The sequence below is a fragment of the Pagrus major genome, chromosome 13 (assembly GCF_040436345.1).
Source record: "Pagrus major chromosome 13, Pma_NU_1.0".
NCBI classification, from domain to species: Eukaryota; Metazoa; Chordata; class Actinopteri; order Spariformes; family Sparidae; genus Pagrus; species Pagrus major.
The window spans coordinates 867179-887287 of record NC_133227.1 but is presented as its reverse complement, the minus strand read 5'-3'; the positions used below and the strand labels follow the sequence as shown (position 1 = coordinate 887287).

The following is a 20109-nucleotide window of genomic DNA, read 5'->3' as shown; positions in this document are numbered from 1 at the left end:
TAAAACATGTATTTTTCTGGGATTATAGCGGATCCCACACTGAAGTAAAAGCTGCCATTACACAATGTAAAAACACTAATATGAGTAAAATTATACAGAATATTATGCTTAATATTTTGTTGGATTGTAATAATAAATGTGCATAAATGCTTTTAGCTTGTTGAGATGTGGGTAATCTAATTGTGTTTACAGGTCTTGTGGGGTACAACTATATGTGAAAAAGTAATGTAAAGTATTGAGTGGCTCTGGAAGAAGCTGTTTGTAATCTGATAAACTGCCTCCAGTGATATCACACATTGGCAGAGTTGTATTGTGGGTAATGTAGGCACCGGGTTTTCAGCAGCAGTCCACTGGTCCAGTATTGCACTCCTATAACACTGTTGGACTCGAACAAATGATTAAAAAGCAATACAGCAGAACTAACAATACCAACTCTTTTGCTCCACACATTCTTCTTCCTTTTCAAAACCTGGTGCCTACATCTTCAGCAACTTTGTTACTGAGTGACATCACTGGAGGCAATTTACCAGATTACATGCAGCTTCCTCTGGAGCCACAAAAGGCTCAATACTACTTTATACAAGCTTTTAACACAACACTGACATCATTGTGTCACCTTATAAAGGCATTACAGCAAACCTAGAGCAACATGAGCCTCTCTTTCAGCTCTTTTAAGAGGGAAATATCTGGCTCTGTAGCTGCTAAATGCTCCAAGTTTACTAGGTAGTCACTAATGAAGTCTGCCAAGCAAGTAGTGTAGGCTACAGTGGGTTTTAAGAGCTTTAAGGTTAAAAACACACACATAAAAAACAACTACCTCCTACGACTGGGAATTAAGTTAATGAAAGTGAACTAAAAAATAAAAAAATAAAAAACCCACATAAAACTAAAACAATGGGCTGCAAGACACTAACACGCTTCATAGAGCTGAGGGAAGCTGCATCACTGCAAGCAACTCCATTCACTTTACACATGTATTTTTTCCATGGTTAATTAAAAATATTTATAAAGGTAGCTTTAAGTACAAGACACATCTCAAGAGTGCAATCTAAAACGGGAAGTGTGGGATAAAATCAGCATACAACGTGGATAAGGATGACATCCTTCTATCCGAAGGTACCTTAAAACACACATATCACATCTCATTGTGCTAATTAATGATAAACATTGGCCAGCTCCCACACTGTTCATCTATTCAGGCAGCTCATCAATATCAACACTGACTCTGCAGCCAAACCAAGACTAGGTCAGCTAATTCATCCATGTGACTGGAAGCCAAGGCAGGCGAAAAAAGAAATGTTTAACCTACCAACAGATACAAGAGAAGCTTCATTTTCAAAGCAGAAAGCTCACATTACCTCTATAATATACTGGTGTCTCCTCTTTCTTTTCCTCACTGCCTGTGTCACCCCTTCTCAATATGTTTCACACTGTTGGAAAAAAAGTGAAAATTATTCATGAAAAACCCAGTCAGCAAAATCTTTACTGTATGCAGTCATATAATGCGTAGCCAGAACTTTACTGCAACAGCAGCTCACAGAAAAAGATATAATACAGAAACCAATACAGTAAAAAATCCTGTTTTTGAGAGCCAAGACGCCTCAGAAAAAAGAGAGGAGATTAAGAAAGCATACCTCCTCAAATGACTCACATAAATCAAGGCCTCTTATTCATTTCCAAAGACAATCAGCACAACATCTGATGAAACATTGGAAGCTACAATCTTGTTATTTAATGACAAATTCTTGAATCTTGAAGTTGTTAATAATTTTAAATGCTACGAGGCCAGTGGTAATGCGTTGGTTCAAGCGGAGATAGTTTCTGCTTAAAGGATAATTATGCTTTATTCCAAGTTGGATCCCATTTTCAGTTTTAATCACCATTCCTACCAGCAAGAATAACATCTCATCAACTTCAGTGCTGAGATTTGAGAGGCCGGCGACATTGCCAAAATGAACCTTATAATTGCTGTCGTACTACATATTTTTATTCAAGGACCCTTTTCACAGTGAGGTACCTCTAACTTTATTTAAAAAGGAAACCTCTTCCAACACTTAAACAGCCAGACATGTCATTATGCACTACGTCTGCGCATCACTGCCATTAACAGTGAAAGGAAAAAGGGAATGTGCTCCAATGCGTCTCTCTGTCTCCCTCGCTCTCTTTTGTTTTATAACCATCTAACCCGATCTGATAGCAACTAATGAGTGTGATTACTTTAGAAGCTGCTAATAGCTGTAGCTAATCCCCCCCTCTGCCCTCTTTCATTTCATCTCACTCCGCTCCTCCTGCATCACTCCACGCATCTCTCAGCCCACTGACTCTGCATGCCATTATTATTAGATGTGTGGCCCCTGAATTTCCCCCCTCCTCATCACCTATTATCCGCCACTAACAACAGGAGACAATGTTGTAAATGTCCTACCTGAAGTGGAATCAGCTGCTGTGTGTATGTGTGTGTGTGTGTTGTGACAGTAAGTGTGTTAATGTTCAGCCCAGTTGACAGGATAACATGTAGGCGGGTAGCATTTCTGCAAACCACTGATGCGCTCACATTTGTGCCATGGACATTTCCACAAAACCTGTCAAATCATGTTCACATTACATATTTATGACCTGACTTTCGTGTTAGGAAGTGGATGGGACGGTGGTGGAGTTAATGCTCATTTATGGTCACTGTAAGAGCCAATGCCTTAACCTACATTAGTGGCCTATGCTGTAGTGAGCAGTCATACATGTGTGCTTGCACGTCTGCGTTGCTGATGGCGGTGAGCAGCTTTAAACACACAGACACCTTTGGCTCACAGCTGTGTCTCTGGGCTAGGCAGATTCGACAGGCCGAGCTTGAATGACTCGGTTTGGAAAGGCAGAGTTTGCTCGTGGAGGGGCAGCCCACCCTAGGTCTGTCAGCTCTCCAAAGCCCTGAGACACTCCTGCAGCGAAGAGCCGCTCAGCAGCAGCCGGCTGGTCAGGAGGGACTGCAACAGACAAGGAGTGTGGTGTGTTTACTGGGGAAACTACAGGTCACAATCCCTCGTATTACCACCACCGCTAACCACTAGAGGAGAAGCTGGAAAATTTGATGCTACCAAGCAGACCAATCACATTTGTTGCAGTCTGCGTTGCTGCAACATGTAAGTATTATATTTCTGGGGAGGTGCATGTCAGGCTAGGGCGTAGACTACAGCGTAAGGCATGCATTTACTCAGAGGTGGTTTAACGAAGATGAATAAATCAGCCCTTACAGAAGGCTGCCAAATCAGTGACCGACTGTAAAACCACTGCATATTTTTGAGGAGACCAAAGCAGGTATTTTAATCCAAAACATGATCTTTTCCTAACTAAGTGGTTTCTGTGGCAATAACTGACTAGACTAGAAGTGCTGTCACAACATAAAATAGAAAACTGAACTTGGCAATTTGATTTAAATGTGCTGTTCTCTGACTGGGATTCAGGATGGCAGACCTGTAAAAATAACAACGTCCTGCCATCTCGGCACCTAAACGGACGTTTCACTTCTTGGGAACTTTTTCACCTTTTCTGTCAAACTTAAAGAGAGGTCCATCTTTCTTTACACGGCCAACTTTCACTCCCTCTCTCTCGACTACATACAAGCAAAATGGGTCTGGGAAATACCTGCTGCGAGTTTTAGATGAGGTGTTCAAAATAAAGGTTAAAAGGTGTTGCTGACTAGAAGTCCCCAGAGCAGCCCATGGAAATGAGTCGCAATAGAGTCATGTACACTAAAAATGTAAATGTTCTGCCAAAGTCAAAGATCAATTGATCCCATGGTTCTTGGTATTCTCATTAATTGAGATCAGGAGGAGAGTCCCATTTGTGCACACCAATACCAATATTTCTTTTTGAAATATAATCTATATTATTTTGTGTTAATTAAAATCCTGGAAATGGCAGAAGCTCTCATGGTGGAGCACACTTGAAGCTTATAAGTAATGTGTGTGAGAGCAATGTATCACTAAGCCTATAGCAAAACAGCTGGTGTACAGTACATGAGCCTGAAGCAGAGGTATGTACGTATGTATGTACGTATGTGTTTGTCGGTAGGGTGTTAGGTGAGATATGTGTTGGCGCATGAATGAATGTGATAAGGGTGTGGGAGAGGGGTCGCAGAGCAATACTTCAAAGAGGAAAAGCATGGAGAGTCACGACGAGGAACCTTGTCTCAAGGTTATCAGTCATTCCCTTTCTCTCTGCGCATGTTGCACTGTGATAAGGTTAATTAAAGCCACATAACGAGCAACGGAGACATGTGCATGCAACTGTACTGACACATGTAGAGCACAAGCTGAGCCCCGCGTATAGGCTGAACTCTGCAGAGAAGAGTCGCAGCTCTCACTCACAAATGCAAAAGAAAGTCTCAAATAGAGAAACTCAATTTTTAGTCTACGTCTGACCTATAAAGTGACGGATTTTCAAATGCAAAGGGACACTGAGTCGAGTCATCACTGTGAAAATCCATTAAGTAGACTCCAACCTTTACAGTATAGGAGAAAGGCAAAGACGATGCATTTAAATATCCTGGTGGTATCCTTATTACTTCATTTGTGTGAGAAAGCATTTGCACAGGGACGCACAGAAATTGCAAAGGCATACAGGAGTGTTGTGTAGGCGCAGACTATAGATCAGGAGCAGCATGTGTTCTTGTAAGTGTCCACTTATTGTTTTGATGAAGCTTCCTGTCAGGTTTGGGCTTCTATCAATTGTGCCTGACTTGTTTGTCTTAGACACACATACACACACACTTAACACCTCCTTACTCCCCTCCCCTCTTGCTCCCATTTCTCAGATTTGCAGCAGGAATATTATAATATTTCTGTTCCTCATAAATCACTGTGACAGCGAGGGGCCACGTTACACCTGAGTACAGGAACTCCCCACTTTCTTTCCTCTTCCCTACCTTTTTATCACACCCGCTTCTTATTTGCACTCTCTTTCCCTGTGCCTCCCTCGGGGACCGACACATGGCTCCTCATCAGTGCGGGAGAACGTCAACAGCAGCCTTGTCCCCTGGGTGTGTTTTTAACTCTCCCTAATTGGCATGTGCATCACGACGCAACAGTCGGCCTGTGTGCGCTTTCACGGCAACAAAAGACCTTTAGTGAACGTAACTAGCAGAGCCTATATGTGACACCTATCTCAAACCAGCATCACATCCTTGAGGATGAAAAATAGAAAAAGAAAACAATAACTGACACGCTGAGAGGAGACAGGGGAGCTGAAAACACTTTTATTTGGGAGCTGCCTTGAAGCAGGTCCAGAGACCACACCTATTAAACAGTTGGTGTCACCCCAGCCTAACTACCAGGTCCCAGCTGGGCTCTTTGATAACATGTAGATGCTCACAAGACTCCTGCAGGACACAGCTGTGTGGGCAGTGATGTCTCTTTTTAAAGGTACAGGCATTAACTATTCATTCTGGCCATGGAAGCCTGTTGAGGGCAAATGAGATGTTTAAGATGACATGTATTTAACACTCAGCAGATGATTTTCTTTACATGGGCTAAAGGTCCGGAGTGTAAGACTTTGTGGCATCAAGTGGTGAAGTTGCAGATTGAAACCAATTAAATTCCCTATTTTGTTAAAGAGGATTCATATTGCTGACTATATCAAGCAATTGGGGTGTTTTAAGAATAGCCACAATACGGTCTTGTATTATGAGAAAAGGATATGTCAGATATGTTTTCTGGTTGCAACGGTTCAATTGATGATGTTTTTGAAGAAAATAACTAGTAAAAGAGGTAATTAAGTCTGAAAAGAAAGCTGATGTTAATGTTTTTGGGCGCAATTTTTTTCAATAAAGGAGGTAAAAAATGGAATGGGTAAATGCCAACTTAAAGGAAGCTTCAGGAACTGACAAAATTTCATCTGAAGTGTTGAAGTCGCTGCAGTTGTTTGATGTGTTATATGAGCTGTTTCAGTCTTGTTTTGATGGCGGCGTTATTCCTACACAGTGGCACAAGGTCGTTCTTCATGGCCGTTCCAAACTTCATTCTCTGTTGGTTTGTCATTACAAACTGGTGCTTTCACATGTTTGTTTAATCAACAAGTCCTCTGAGTCAGTTCTTGCTTTAATCCTTATGTTTCTTATGCATTTCTTTTTTATATTGTGCACTTTTAAGGCAAATTCCTTGTATTTTCCTTTGTATTTGTAATTGGCAATAAACCTGATTCTGATTTTGATCCTGAAAACAAATCACTTTCGGGAAAAATAATCTGTGTATTGATCTGACAACACACAGGTTCAGGTGTGGTGAGGTTTAGGAAACATTTTCACCTGGGCTAAAATGACCAGTTTGTTAAGGCTATGTAATCTTTGCCATCACAGTGATAATGGTTAGAAAACCACATTGAGTGTGGGTTGGAGTCAGTAAACACACAGTTCCATGGCAATGTCCCATGTTTTGTTGACCTATGCGTCGACCTCAACCTCCTCCATCTATGGACTCCACAATAGCATCACTCGACCTTGCTCCGATGGAGGAGAGTCATAATTACTGCAGCTGCTAGACGGCTTTGTCGCCTGCACATAAACAAATGTTTTGTTGAAGGACTATCACCTTATTTTATTCAGTGTTAATAGTACAATATTGATCAGTGAAGCGGCCTTTTAGATACAATAAAATCAGCAAAATCATGTGACCTTTTCTGACCTCATCCATGTTTTCTTCTTGTTTCTCAACATGGTTTAAATTTTCTGACATGTTGTTTCCTGACACTGCGTACATCTGGTACACCATGTGAGGAAAATAGCTCTGACCAAAGTAAAGGTGGTGAAATGCTCACTTTGATGATGGGTATCTTATCTCAAGCATGATCTCTGCAGGTCTCTGCAAGTTGATTTGCATACAGTAGCAGAAGGAACATTATTAACTGTCAGGGAAGGTACAATCAGCAGGATTTGTCTGGTGAACGAACACATGTTGGTCCTGGCAAATATATATATTGAAGAGAAGACGACCGCCCACTCAGTTCCAACAGTCTTGTTGACATGTATAATGATGTGACTGCACTTGGTCTCTCTCAAGGCAAGGTCAATACAACATATACAGCCTTGTTGAGAGAGAATGAGTACTTTCACTTTTGATACTTCAGGCACATTTTGCTGATAATACCTTTACTTAACTACGATTCTGAATGCAAGACTATTATATGTAGTAGAGAGTTTTCACAATGTAGTATAGCAAATTTTACTTAAAGCAGAAATACACAACTCTTCAACTTTCTCTCCCTCCTAGCGCTTCCCTGTGGTATTGCTGAAGCAAAGACACCGTTAGCAACACGGCTACTGCTGGCAGCCTGGCTACACACCACACCACATATCTTTTGCCATATAGAGTTCAACAGTTATTACAGTTGTTCCATGGTTACCAGGGAAAACAAACAATGCCTCTTCCTGTTTTGTTTGTGAAATTGCAGACTTGCTTCTGTCCGTCATTTTTCCGGGACAAATCCGACCTGGTGGCAGATCGAATAGTATAATGTAAACAAGTTTTATAAGGAACCAATCTATACGTGGATGGTGTCGTTTTCTACAGCCATTACACTGTGCAGTCAGTATTTTCTTCAAGACGATAAGTTAAAGCCAAAAAATAAGTTTCTGATGGCGGTTTAACTGAAAGATCTGAATACGTCTTCTACCACCCCTTATAATATAGTGAGTTCTGATTACAATTTCTGTGAGAAAAATCATTCTACAAATATATGGTTAGCTTTGGCAAAAAAAAAAAAAAAATATATATATATATATATATATATATATATATATATATATATATATACATATATACATATATACATATATACATATATATATATATATATATATATATATATATATATATATATATATATATATATAACGATGGGTATGGTCCTTCATTGTTACAATTGAGAATCCATCTGCAGACTTTAATAAAAAAGAAAATGTCTAGCCTGTTGATGGTGAAACTCTCTGAAAGGAGCTCTGACAAGGTCCCATGAAATTGTGAGAAAGTACAATCCGTAACTTTTTCTCTCCTCTCCATTCCTGCCAGCCTCCATTATGTTACCAATTTGCTCAAGGCAAATGAAATACCAGAAGCCCTTTCAGGAGACGTTAGACAGGGATGTCTTTCTCCATTGTCTCTCTGAGAGCACTAATACAGTACCTCTCTGTTCATCTCTTCAATCTTCATCTTCAGAGTGTCTCCTCTTCTCCCTCCCTCTGGACACTCTTCCTGCTGCAGCCTCCTCCGTTACGAGCTGGTAAGACTTCTCTACACAACCCAAATGCCCTAATATACAATTCTGAACAAGTTTGGGGTCATTTGTCTCTCTGAATGTTCGGACAAAAAACAACAGATATACTTTTATTCTTTTTTGGGGGGAGAAGATCAGCAACACTATGCTCGAGTCATTGCTTCACTGCTGACAGAGGAGTTGGACTGGGTTAATGTTTTATAACATATGCAGTGGTTTGCCTTTAATTACTTGATCTTGAAATATCTGAAACATTAAATTAAATAATTGAGCAGCATGTGAAGCAGATGATGGTGTGTGAAAAGAGTGGGATTTCCCATGTTCAATGTTTGATTCCCGTGCGTCTGATCATGAAATTTAATTTCTGGTGGCGACACGGTTTATCCCCCCTTCTAGACTTTTATCAATTCAATCTCTTTGATCTATTTCTTAATGAAAGCCTGCAGCCAAAAGCATCAGGACCACTTGCAATCCACTGAAGTTCTGCGAGCTCTGCAGCAGGCAATGGACTGTGAATTTGAACAGTGATGCATCAGTGCATCATTTTGAAACATACACCAGAGAATAGTGTTGGGTAGCGCTTCACAACGAAGAAGAGATTTTTTCCCAAATGCGGGAAAGAATAATTTGGGGCTAAAGTATGTTTTTCTCTTTTCTGATCCTCCTAAAAGATTCTTTCACTTTTGGTATATGTATGTATATCGTAAGTACAGTACAACTATCAGTACAGCAAGGTAAAAACACCGCTGTACAAAAAAAGTCTTGCATTCAAAAGCTTTAGTACATGTTAACTGGAAGACCTATACGTAAAATGAACCAAAAGTATCACAAAAAAACACTCATTGTGCAGAAAAAATACTCAAATTATCAGCAGAATGTGAAGAAATAAGAGTCTTGACATTATGACGTCAAGACTTTATTACAGAGATATCTAATGACTTCGTCCAGGCCTGTAGGGGTCCAAAGCTCTTCTGCTGGTCCCCAAGTTCCCAGTCCGTAACGCTAGCTGCACGGCTAACTGAGCTAACTGAGCTAACTAGCTAACGGCAGCTACAGTAAACAGCAGCTATTTGTTTTAAGTATGAGTTCGACAGGTGGCCAGTTCTTACGTATTGCACCTTTAAGACTGAAGCATTACTTTACTAGCAGCTGGGGGTCACTTTACCTGTTTTCTGTACTGTTGGATGTCTCAATCTATAAGAATGCATCATATTTTAGAGTAGAGAGTACAGCTGTCAAATGTACTGAAGCAAAAAGTGCAATATTTAGGTGTAGAAGTATGAGGTTGCATAAAGGTGACTCAACAATTGACTACACCTACACACAGACGCCCGTCCCGATGCATTCACTGACGTTCAATTAAAAAAGGTTTCCAGAGTCCAGATATCTGTGTCCATAGCTGCCATGATGGAAATGTCCATACAGGCAGAAATGGCCCTTTAAAAAGTAGTTCCAATTAATTACATTAAACCACACATAAACCAACATACACTACTTAGTTACAGGCAAGTCAAGTTGCTTTCTGATATAATCAATAAAGGGACCTCAGATCTTCATAAACTTACATGTGAGGTGTGAGGTATTGTTTTAAGACATGTGTGCAAAGAACGCTCGTATATGACTGAGTGAACTGATATGTTACTGACATTCCTACCAGTTGAGTCATATACTGTGGTTCGTTTTCAGAGATCACACGGAGTCCCTCTCATGTGAGTCAATCAGAATCGTACTCAGAGCTTTAAATAAATACAGTAGCTTTCAGGTTTCAGGGCTGCTAAGGAGGAATAGCCAGTGAGTCAATGGGTAAACTCATCTTTGTATCAGCAAGGTGTGAGCCTGCTCATTCAGAGCGCCAAACACAGCATCCAAAGGAAGAGATGAGAGGCTCTGTAACAGAAAGTACCTCGACTCAATAGAGCAACTTCATATATTACAGGATTTTTTACAGAGGGTCTACAGATGAGCTCTAAGTCTGTCCATCATCCACACACATTATCTCAAATACCGCTGATAGGATTTTAATGAAACTTAAGAGAGTCATGTATCCCTCCCTGCTTTATGCTTGATTTTCTTTTTTTTTTTTTAATTGCACTGATTATAATAACTGGGGTATTACTATACCTGTTTGCTTTGCCAAAACAATCCGGCATAGATAAGCCCAATGGGAAAGCAGAGCCTTGCGTGACTCCAACGTGGTATCATGAATAAAAACATGTGAAATGAAACACAAGGATCAAAACGTGATAAAAACGTGGGGGAACACATTTTCTGCAAACGGGATTCTGCCTGAAATCACAAACACATAGGAAACTTCTGAAATGCTTCAGCTGTCTGAGACGACTATCTTACCATTTAACCAAATAATGATAATGGAGTCACACTGCTGACATTTTCAGCCTGTGACTTCTGCTGCCTCACCTGTCACCTTTGTCTCATGATGACATCTGTCAGCTGCCAACAAAACAGCCTTTTATCACACTTTTTTCGCACTCTGCTTGTCTTGATAAGAATCACAGAGGTGTCTTCCTGAATACAACGCAGCACTTGAAGATAAACACTTTGAATAGGAATAAAGATGCTCTTTTCTCCCCACGTCTATCTGCTTTTCTTCCAGGGCATTCACATTGTGTATGGCCTACATTGCCAGCTCCAGTGAGGATGCGGAGCAGACAGGACATTCGTCATACTCTTCTCTGTCCTCCTTTATGTGCACACAGACTTCACAGATCACATGGCAGAATGACAGGGACTCTAATAATGTCGCAGCAGAGGACAGCAGCACAGATCCTCGACTGGAGGACACCACCTGCAGGCCACTCTGACCTCTATGAACCCGACTGCTCCCCCTATTTTAGTTCTTGGCTCTGGCTGCGAAGCTTAACCTGCGTGTCCTCGTGCTCCTGCTGTACCATCACACTTCAGCAGCTGGCTTTACAGTGAAAATACATTCAGGATTGTTTCATCACAGATATTGTAATTCTCACTCTGCGGGGTGGATCGGCTGCTTTTAATTTGAATGGTTCAATCTCGAATCACAGCGTTTTCTGAGTTTCATAATTAGAATATTATGCATGACTCCACTCTTGATCATTATTCTGTGCAATTATTTGCTGTGGGTTTGTTCTCTCGTATGCTCGTACACGTAGGTAGGTTCAGCTTGCTGGGAGCAATGTGCTGCCAGGGAGGTGTGAGGTTTGCTACAGCAGTACATCCGGCACTCATGGTGCACCACTGCCCCCCTGTGGACTGCAGTGAAACAAGAAGGGAGACCTCATTTCACCTCATAGTCATAATTGGTAACTTCTTTAAGTCTTCTTCAAAGGCAGATTTGCCACAGTGTCTACATCTGCCTGTAGACATTCTACAATTACTAAAGCACATCACACAAAAACGTGACAGCAATCTCAATCTTTTACACAATCCCACTCGTATGGGTTTGTTTTGTGTTTTAGTCTCTCAACTATTACTAAAGATTACATCTAATTTTTCATTTAGAAAATTATGGGGAGCGCTACGCTGGGTCAGGAACAATAATGAAGTGATATCTGAGAAAACAATCTTCAGTGACAATGGTTGAGTGAAAGAAAAAACAGTGACTGTCCAGCGTTGTATTGGATGGCAGGCTGACAAGAAATCAGAGACGCTCTGATAATAATTAGAAAAATCTGTCATTTAATCACGGGTATAACAACAGATTTCAACTCAGAGGAGTCTGCCTCAGAGCATTAGGCACAATGAGATCAGTTGATCTGTATTAAACTCTGGACAGTCGCTGTTTTCTGAAAAGATATTTCTTCAAAAATCTGTATAATGGGTGGCCAAAAAGTTTCACTTCAAGGGCAAAAACTTATTGGTGGGCCACAGACCAAAAGCAAACACTTGATATATGCAAAATAGTACTAAGATCCAAATTTTCCTTAATTGATTGACTTCCTGCACAAAATGTCACTCTACCTGCAGTGCTCAGATTATGTAAAATAATTCAAGGAGACCTGTTATGATTTGTTTTGTTTGTTTTTTCTCCTTTCCTTCAGTGTTTAATGTTCTTGTGCATGTAAAAGGTCTTGAAAGATAAAAAGGTCAAAGTCTGAGCCAACAGAAGCTCCTCTCTCCCACAGAAAACACTGCTCCTGAATGCCTCATCAGTAGTCCCGCCTTTAATTAGGTGTCTTTGTGACATCACACTATGCCACCAAAAATTTACATCATTTTTGCCTAGTGGCTAGTTTGGCACGTAAGAATTGATTTAGCACTGCTGCTCTGTTGTTGTTGTTAGCCATGCTGGCTCAGGTGTGTGTGAGCTGACCAATCAGAGGAGAGTGGGTATTCGGGAGGGCGGGCCTTAAAGGGACAGGAGCTAAAACAGGGCGTTTCAAGACAGAGGGGGAATACAGATCTGCAGCACTGGACAGTGTGAGAAAACTGAGGTGTTTTAATGTTTCCATTAATAATTAGGGATCTTAAATATTTATAGCGTATTCTTACCCCCAAAAAGTAAACCAGACATTTATATGATTTTTTCTTTCTAATTTTTAGTTGTTGTTTTTTTTACTAGAAAAATATGGCGGACCTGTTCTAGAATAATCAAAGAAGCCACATCGATTTACATATTGAGTGTAGGCCAATTCTAAAATTGATATAATATTTTTGTATTTACCAAGAAATTAGAAAAATATTCCTTACTGATTTCAAAATAGGATAAATCAAACAGAAAAAAGTAATGAACTTATTTAAACTGCTATTATAGATGTGCCAGCTCATAAGTGAACTTTTGGTTTTAGTTATAGTGTATCCTGATTCACATTATGCCCTCATGTTATATTTATAGACTAATTATGCACATTAGATTATGTTACCATTACCATTATACCTAATGTTGTATATCATATTGTGCTGTAGTTTAGATAATTACCATAATGATAGTGGTTCATGATGAAATCCTCATTTTAATAGGCTGCTATTTATTTTTTTAACATGATTGTTGTGTTTTGTCGTCAACATTAGTGCTCAGGATGCTGAGTTTTGAATAACAGGAAATATCTAAGTGTGGAGAGTAATGTGTTGCAGCAGCCATTTCTGGAAGGAATTAAAAGTTAAAAATTAAACAGAGGATCAGTTTGTCTACACCAGCGCTCTCTCTCTCTCTCTCTCTCTCTCTCTCTCTCTCTCTCTATCTCTCCCTCTCTCTCTCTAAGGGATTGACACATGGCTCCTCACCAGCACTCGAGAACATCAACAGCAGCCTTGTCCCTCAGGTGTATTGTTTTTTTCCTTTTTCACTCCTCCTAATTAGCATGCATGTGCGTCATGGCTAGGCAACACGTGCTCTTTCTCAGCAACAACAAAAGACCTTTACTAAAACCAGTAGACAGAGCCTGTAGATACTGTAGATGAGAGCGTTCCAAAAACTAAAACAAAACATCCTTAGAGAAAACAATCGCTTGTTGACAGAGACCCGGAGAGGACACAGAAGCAGGAGAGAAGACTCTCTCTTAATCTGACGCTTGCCTTGCCTTAAGGCCACACCTACGAAACAATCTGTTTCCTCCCTGTTCAATTACAAAGTCCCAGCTGGGTAAACCCTGATCAGGGCTCTTTCATAACACACAAATGCTCATAAGACATCTCAGTAATCATCTTAGTGGGTTGGCCCTGGAGCCACGTGTTTTTAGTGTTAAAGATAAGTTAACAGAAACTGACACGCCAACACTACATTGATTTTAAGTCTAGTGAAAGTCTCAATTTGTTCTATCAACGAAGAAATGGACACAGCCTGTATTCAGAGACTGAGTCTTCAAACAAGTCACCACGATTTCCAAATGTGTGTGATGTCACAGCTATACAGTGATAGATAGATAGATAGATAGATAGATAGATAGATAGATAGATAGATAGATAGATAGATAGATAGATAGATAGATAGATAGATAGATAGATAGATAGATAGATAGATAGATAGATAGATCGAGGGGAAATTAGGTTATCAATCGCCCTCGTTCATGGCCCCCTACAGACCTGTGGATGCAGAAACACCAGCAGAGCTGTCGTAAAAACATGGTAAACGTTGCTTGTCACGGCGTGTGAGAGCTGACCAATCAGAGCACATTGGGCTCTTCTAGATGGGGGGGCCTTAAAGAGACAGGCACCAAAATGAAGCGTTCTAACAGAGGGTGAATAGAGGTGCTGCAGCAATGGACAGTATCAGAAAAATAATGTTATGTTTTTTTACATTAAAGCATTCAAACTTTTTCTAGTCAACACCCAAAAATAAAAGGTATAGACCTTAAAATTAGCATAATATGGGACCTGGGAAAATGTGTGCATATTGGATGCCTAGAAGGTGTGCTGTACTAATGCATCCATGCAGGGCAAACTTAATTAAAGCCTTTCATTTTTCATCCATCATCCATTTTCCCTCTTTGAGCGCTGGGCTTTTATAGCTGTCACTGCTTTGGGCCGTCCCCAAACCCTTAGGAGGACTGGCTAAATGCCAACTCCTGGATATCACTGCTGAAGTGATAATGTGGTGTTGGGGATATTGGCTTCATATGTTTGTCAAAAGAGAATCTGGATCAAAGATAATGTCTGTATTTTTTCTGACAGAGTCCTTCGGGAGAACTGTGCTGGCGCTGAAGTTGAAAGCGAGTCTGATAAGCGAGTTCCTGTGGCCTAGAATTAGCATTTCACTTTTATGTGTGTTGAAAATGAAGTTCTTTGTCGGGGTATTTTTGTCTGTGTTTTTGCAGAGAGATGAAAGATTTAATTGCTCAAAGATTTCATGATTTTTACAGTAGCTGCGTTGTATCACCTGGCTTGTCTGCGATGTCACAGCGAGAAACGTTTTCATCTGTGTCTTTAGGGGTCAGCCTCCCACCAGCTAGCAAAGAGTCCATTATTCTGCCCCAAAAATGCAAGCACACACTGTATCCATTAGTCCGGCATCAGTCAGACAGTAAGGGGAAGACTTTTGTTGTTGTTGTTTGCTTGAATGATTTTCCATCGCTCATAGACAAATAGTCAAGACAGAGTGAATTAAGTTTTGGTTCCAATAATCAACTTTCTCAGAAAAGTATGTTGCAAAAGCCCCAGGACGTCTTCAACCAAGCTATCACAAAGTCTGACAGATTTTCTCTACAGAAATGTGTTGGGCTCTACCATGCAATAGCCATACTATCAATTTATCAGCAAAATTCGATCAATCAATTAATCATATGAAAAGTAGTAGACACTGTAGAGAAGAATATTCAGTGCTGAAGTACAGAAATACTCCAAAGAATACCTCTCTTATCATGTCAGAGATTTCAGAAGATCTCAGAAGTTCAATTTTGGAGCATTTATTGACAATTTTAGCGCTGAATGTTATAAAATAGGACATGAGGCATATAAAAAACATGCCAGATTAAATATCCCGGTGAGAACACCTTCTGAAGATCTTTTGTTCAAGCCCCATGAAGTCACCACAAAATGTGTAGCAGGTCATGTAGCTGGTGTGAATGGTTGCAGCATCATCAGTATTTGCAATCATGGTGTTAATCAGAGCTGATGCTGAAGGAAAGCAGAGCAGACAGGCAGTGGTGCACAGGAAACAGGTTTGATGTTAACAGCTGTCAAAATTCAGCCAGCTACTGCTGTTTCATCTGATGAAAAATGACTGATGATGTCTGAATGAATGTCTGATGAGTTCCTCTACGCTCTGGTAAACACCTCTAAAGCTACAAGTCCGAAGCTACAAAAGCTACAAAAGCTACAAAACCTTTGAATTAAAGCATCAAGGCCTAACTGAAATTAAATATCAGATACGTCATCTTATACAGTGGGGGGATGTAACTTAGCACATCTGCTTAAGTACAGTACTTAAGTACAATTTTGAGGTATTTGTACTTTACTTGAGTATATACATTTTTTGCTGATTTATTCTTCCACTCCACTACATTTTGGAGGCAAATATTGTAGTTTGGCTCAACTACATTTATTCGAAAACTTTAGTTACTAGTGACTCGGAGCCAAAGTAGCACATTTTCAAATTTAATTTACTTTATCAGCAATCATATAAAAACAAAAAACACTGATCTAAGAATAGGCCAGGTCGATAATGAGTCAACCCCTAGTATACATTATATACAATACATACATGTATTTGCTTCTACTTGTACTTTTGGTACTTAAGTACATGTTATGCCAGAAAATTACTTTTGATACTTAAGTACAGTTAATAACAGATACTTTAAGACTTTTACTCAAGTACTATTGCTTTGTGTGACTTTAACCTTTACCAAAGTAACATTTTATTCATTTATTTATTTGAATTTTATTTAATAGGGACATAAGTTTACAGAGATCATAACTGATGTTCTGCACAGAGAGTTTATAGCTATTGCTAATTTTTGATTCTTATCCGTTGTTGGGCTTTTACATATAAGACAAAAAAATACAGATTTCAATGGTCAGTATTATAAAATTAAAATACAATAAAAATACACTACATTAACACACATCAAATACATCAACACACATATAACCTACATCAAAGTACAATAACCTAGAAATGGGTACAGCTTTGGTTTGCCTTTAGCCAGCACACCTGGGTTGTAAAAGCTTTTATATCTGAAATGAGTTTGTTTCAGATGGTAATGTGTTAGAGAGATGACAGCCTTTTATGGAGAAAGCTGATTGTCCACAATTTGATCTACAATGTTTTTACAGTTGCCATTCACCATTAACACAAAAGATATTTACAGTAACAAAATACCTTTACTTTTACTCAAGTATGACTTTATAAAACACTGCATTTTATATAATGTTTTCTCTTTTTTTACTGTGCAGACGACAGACAACAATCATTATAATCTTAGCAAATTCATACTGAATTTGTTTATTTGTATCTACCAACAAGGATTTTAATTTGAAAAGAATAAACGGAAGTGCTGCTCCTTCCTTCCGGCTGGTCTCATGAGCAGCTAGCCTCCAAATGTGTTGAACTTTCGCTACCTTCAACAGCTAACCAACTCTTCCGTGTCGTTTAAATCTCCTGCTGTATTATAGCAGTGTATTTTATCTGACCAGTCCAAGTGTTGCACTTTATGCAGACGAGTTGTTATTCCTTTCTTTCCTCGGAGCTACACTTGAAACTAACTTCTCCGGCTAGCGTTAGCTAAGTTGGCTAGGCTAACCTCTGAATGGCGCCCCTCCGGGTCCTGTGCATCCATGGGTACCGTCAGACCGGCAGCTCGTTCCGGGAAAAGACGGGAGCTCTGCGGAAGCTGCTGAAGAAACAGGTGGAGCTCGTTTACATGAGTGCACCGCACAGTGTGCAGCAAGCCAGCAGTGAAGGTGGGTCCTCAACCTCACACCTGCCCCCACAACACTGACGGGAGGAGGGACAGCTAGCTAGTTGACTTTATGTTATTGAAGGTATAGTGGTGACATATGAAGCCTGCTCTCACTTTATTCTACACTGACTTCTCATCGAGGTGTTTGGATGTAGTGAAGAAAGTAAACACTGGGCAAAGTGAGCAAACTCTGGCGTAAACAGTACTTAATTAATACTTGAATATACTCATGATTATTTTACCAAATTTAGCTCTTTGATGTTTATTAGTTGACTTTTTTCAAAAATGACATTATCATCTGTCTCTTATAATTGACCTTATAGACAAAGTAATATATTCATCACCATGATCACCTATAATTAGGGGTAGACCAACAGTGATTATCAGAAATCAAGGAGACTGAAATCTGATATTTGGGACCGATATTAAATAAAATGACAATCTTTGTGTCAAAATTTCCAACAACCAGTAATGAAGTACAATTTCCTCAAGTACTGTTGTTAAGTACAATTTTGCGGTACTTTACCTGAGTATTTCCATTTTCTGCTACTTTAAAAATGTATTTGATACACTTAGTTACTAGTTGCTTTGCAGATTCAGATTAGCTATTCGATATAGGCTATTAATTGTGACATGTTACCTCTCAGATATTGTTGTAGGCGGGACATTGTGTGAGAGGATGTTGTATCAGAGCCAAAGTAGGACATTTTTAAATTAGTTTATTTTATCTGCAATCTGCCAGGGTCGATAATCAGTCTATCCTTCTTGTATGCAAACTATGTTTAATACTAAATTTCGAAAACCCCAGACTTCAGTATGTCACAGGCAGCACTCACAACACAGAAAATTAAGTTTTCATGGTTTCATGCACCAATAACAGGCAATATTTGTATCCAGATGTAAAGATTCAATTTCAGAGGTGCCTCCCTTTTGGATTTAAATTTAATAGAGTAGAATAACCACTTTCTTCTTCTTTCCTAAGCTCCGGACAAGGAGAATGGTTCAGGTCCTGGACCTGGAGGCGATGAGGACCAGAGGGGTTGGTGGTTTTCCGATGTCCAGGCTCGGAGTTTCAGCGCACAGCAGCAGTGTGAGGAAAGCTTGGGAATCGATGAGAGCCTGATGGCTGTAAGAGAAGCTGTGAAGGTCCAAGGCCCATTTGACGGCATCCTGGGCTTTAGTCAGGGAGCTGCTTTTGTGGCCATGCTGTGCTCTCTTCAGGAGCAAAAACTGGAGCCAGAGTTCAACTTCCGCTTTGCCATACTTGTCGCTGGTTTTCGCAGCGCATGTAAGGAACACCAGACGTTCTACAGTACTCCCCTCCTGATCCCGTCCCTGCATGTGTTTGGACTGGAGGACCGAGTCATCCCTGACAACATGAGCAGGGAGCTTCTCCCCTCCTTCCAAGACCCGCAGCTTCTGACCCATCCGGGTGGCCATTTTGTTCCAGCTGCTTCTGCTCACAGACAAACCTACCAGGAATTTCTTAATAAATTCCAGTAAAAATTGACACAGACAATAGCCAAAGACACATGCACTTCAATATTCCCAGAGGACCTTGAGTATTTAATATTCTTGTGATAACGTAAGTGATTACAGAGGCAGTTTAGGTAAAAATGCCAAGTTCAGTCTAAGAGCTGTTTTTGTTTCTCCTCTGGTGTGATCCATCCAAAACAGTTGAATGACTGGTGTCCTTCTCAGGGAACATGTCTTCTGACAGATAATAAATTAAGTGATAATTGTTTATCAAATGTTCTCTGGTCTCTGTTTCTGTTGGGAGTTGTTTAATGTTTTTCTTGTTGTTTTTAAACATTATTTTTGGCATTATTTGCCTTTATTGGACATTGACAGGTGTGGAGTCAGAGGGGAAACGGGAGAGAAGAGGGGTATGACATGCAACAAAGGTTATCGGTGACAGTTGCAGCCATGCGGCATACATTTTAATCATACAGCTACCAAGGTGCTCCTCTGTGCAATATCTTTCAAGTTACCTTTATTGAGACTGCATTGCCTAAGTCTTTGCTAGTTCATGATATTCGAAAGTTTTGAATCGCCTGTATGTATGTATGTAAGTATGTATGTATACATATATATGTATACATATATATGTATATGTGTGTGTATGTGTGTATATATATATATATATATATATATATATATATATATATATATATATATATATATATATATATATATATATATATGTGTGTGTGTATATATATGTGTATATATATATACATATATTACAAATCGATATTATTTAGTATGAATTGTTTGCATAAAAGGGAAAGAGCAGAAATAGACAACTATACTTCTGAGCAAGCAGCAGTTAAATAATGATATAAGAAATCACTTCATTGGTAAAAGAAATAGGAAGATTTAATTATGAATATGTTTCTGTTTCAGTGTCATGTATTCATAAAACTTAAAAATAGAAATAGAAGGTTACAGTCAAGGGTTAGCACTATTGAAACTAGATTAACGAATATCAGCTTAACATACCGTGAATTTACAAATCACA

The 20109-nt window shown here is 39.6% G+C and overlaps 1 protein-coding gene across 1 annotated transcript; it reads left to right on the top strand.

The window, feature by feature from the left end:
* The first annotated feature begins 17204 nt into the window (after positions 1-17204).
* On the top strand, positions 17205-19339 carry ovca2 (OVCA2 serine hydrolase domain containing). Its single transcript, XM_073479393.1, has 2 exons — positions 17205-17589; positions 18571-19339. The coding sequence occupies exons 1-2, from the start codon at positions 17436-17438 to the stop codon at positions 19089-19091; spliced, it is 675 nt and encodes a 224-aa protein (XP_073335494.1). The 5' UTR covers positions 17205-17435; the 3' UTR covers positions 19092-19339.
* Positions 19340-20109: the final 770 nt, after the last annotated feature.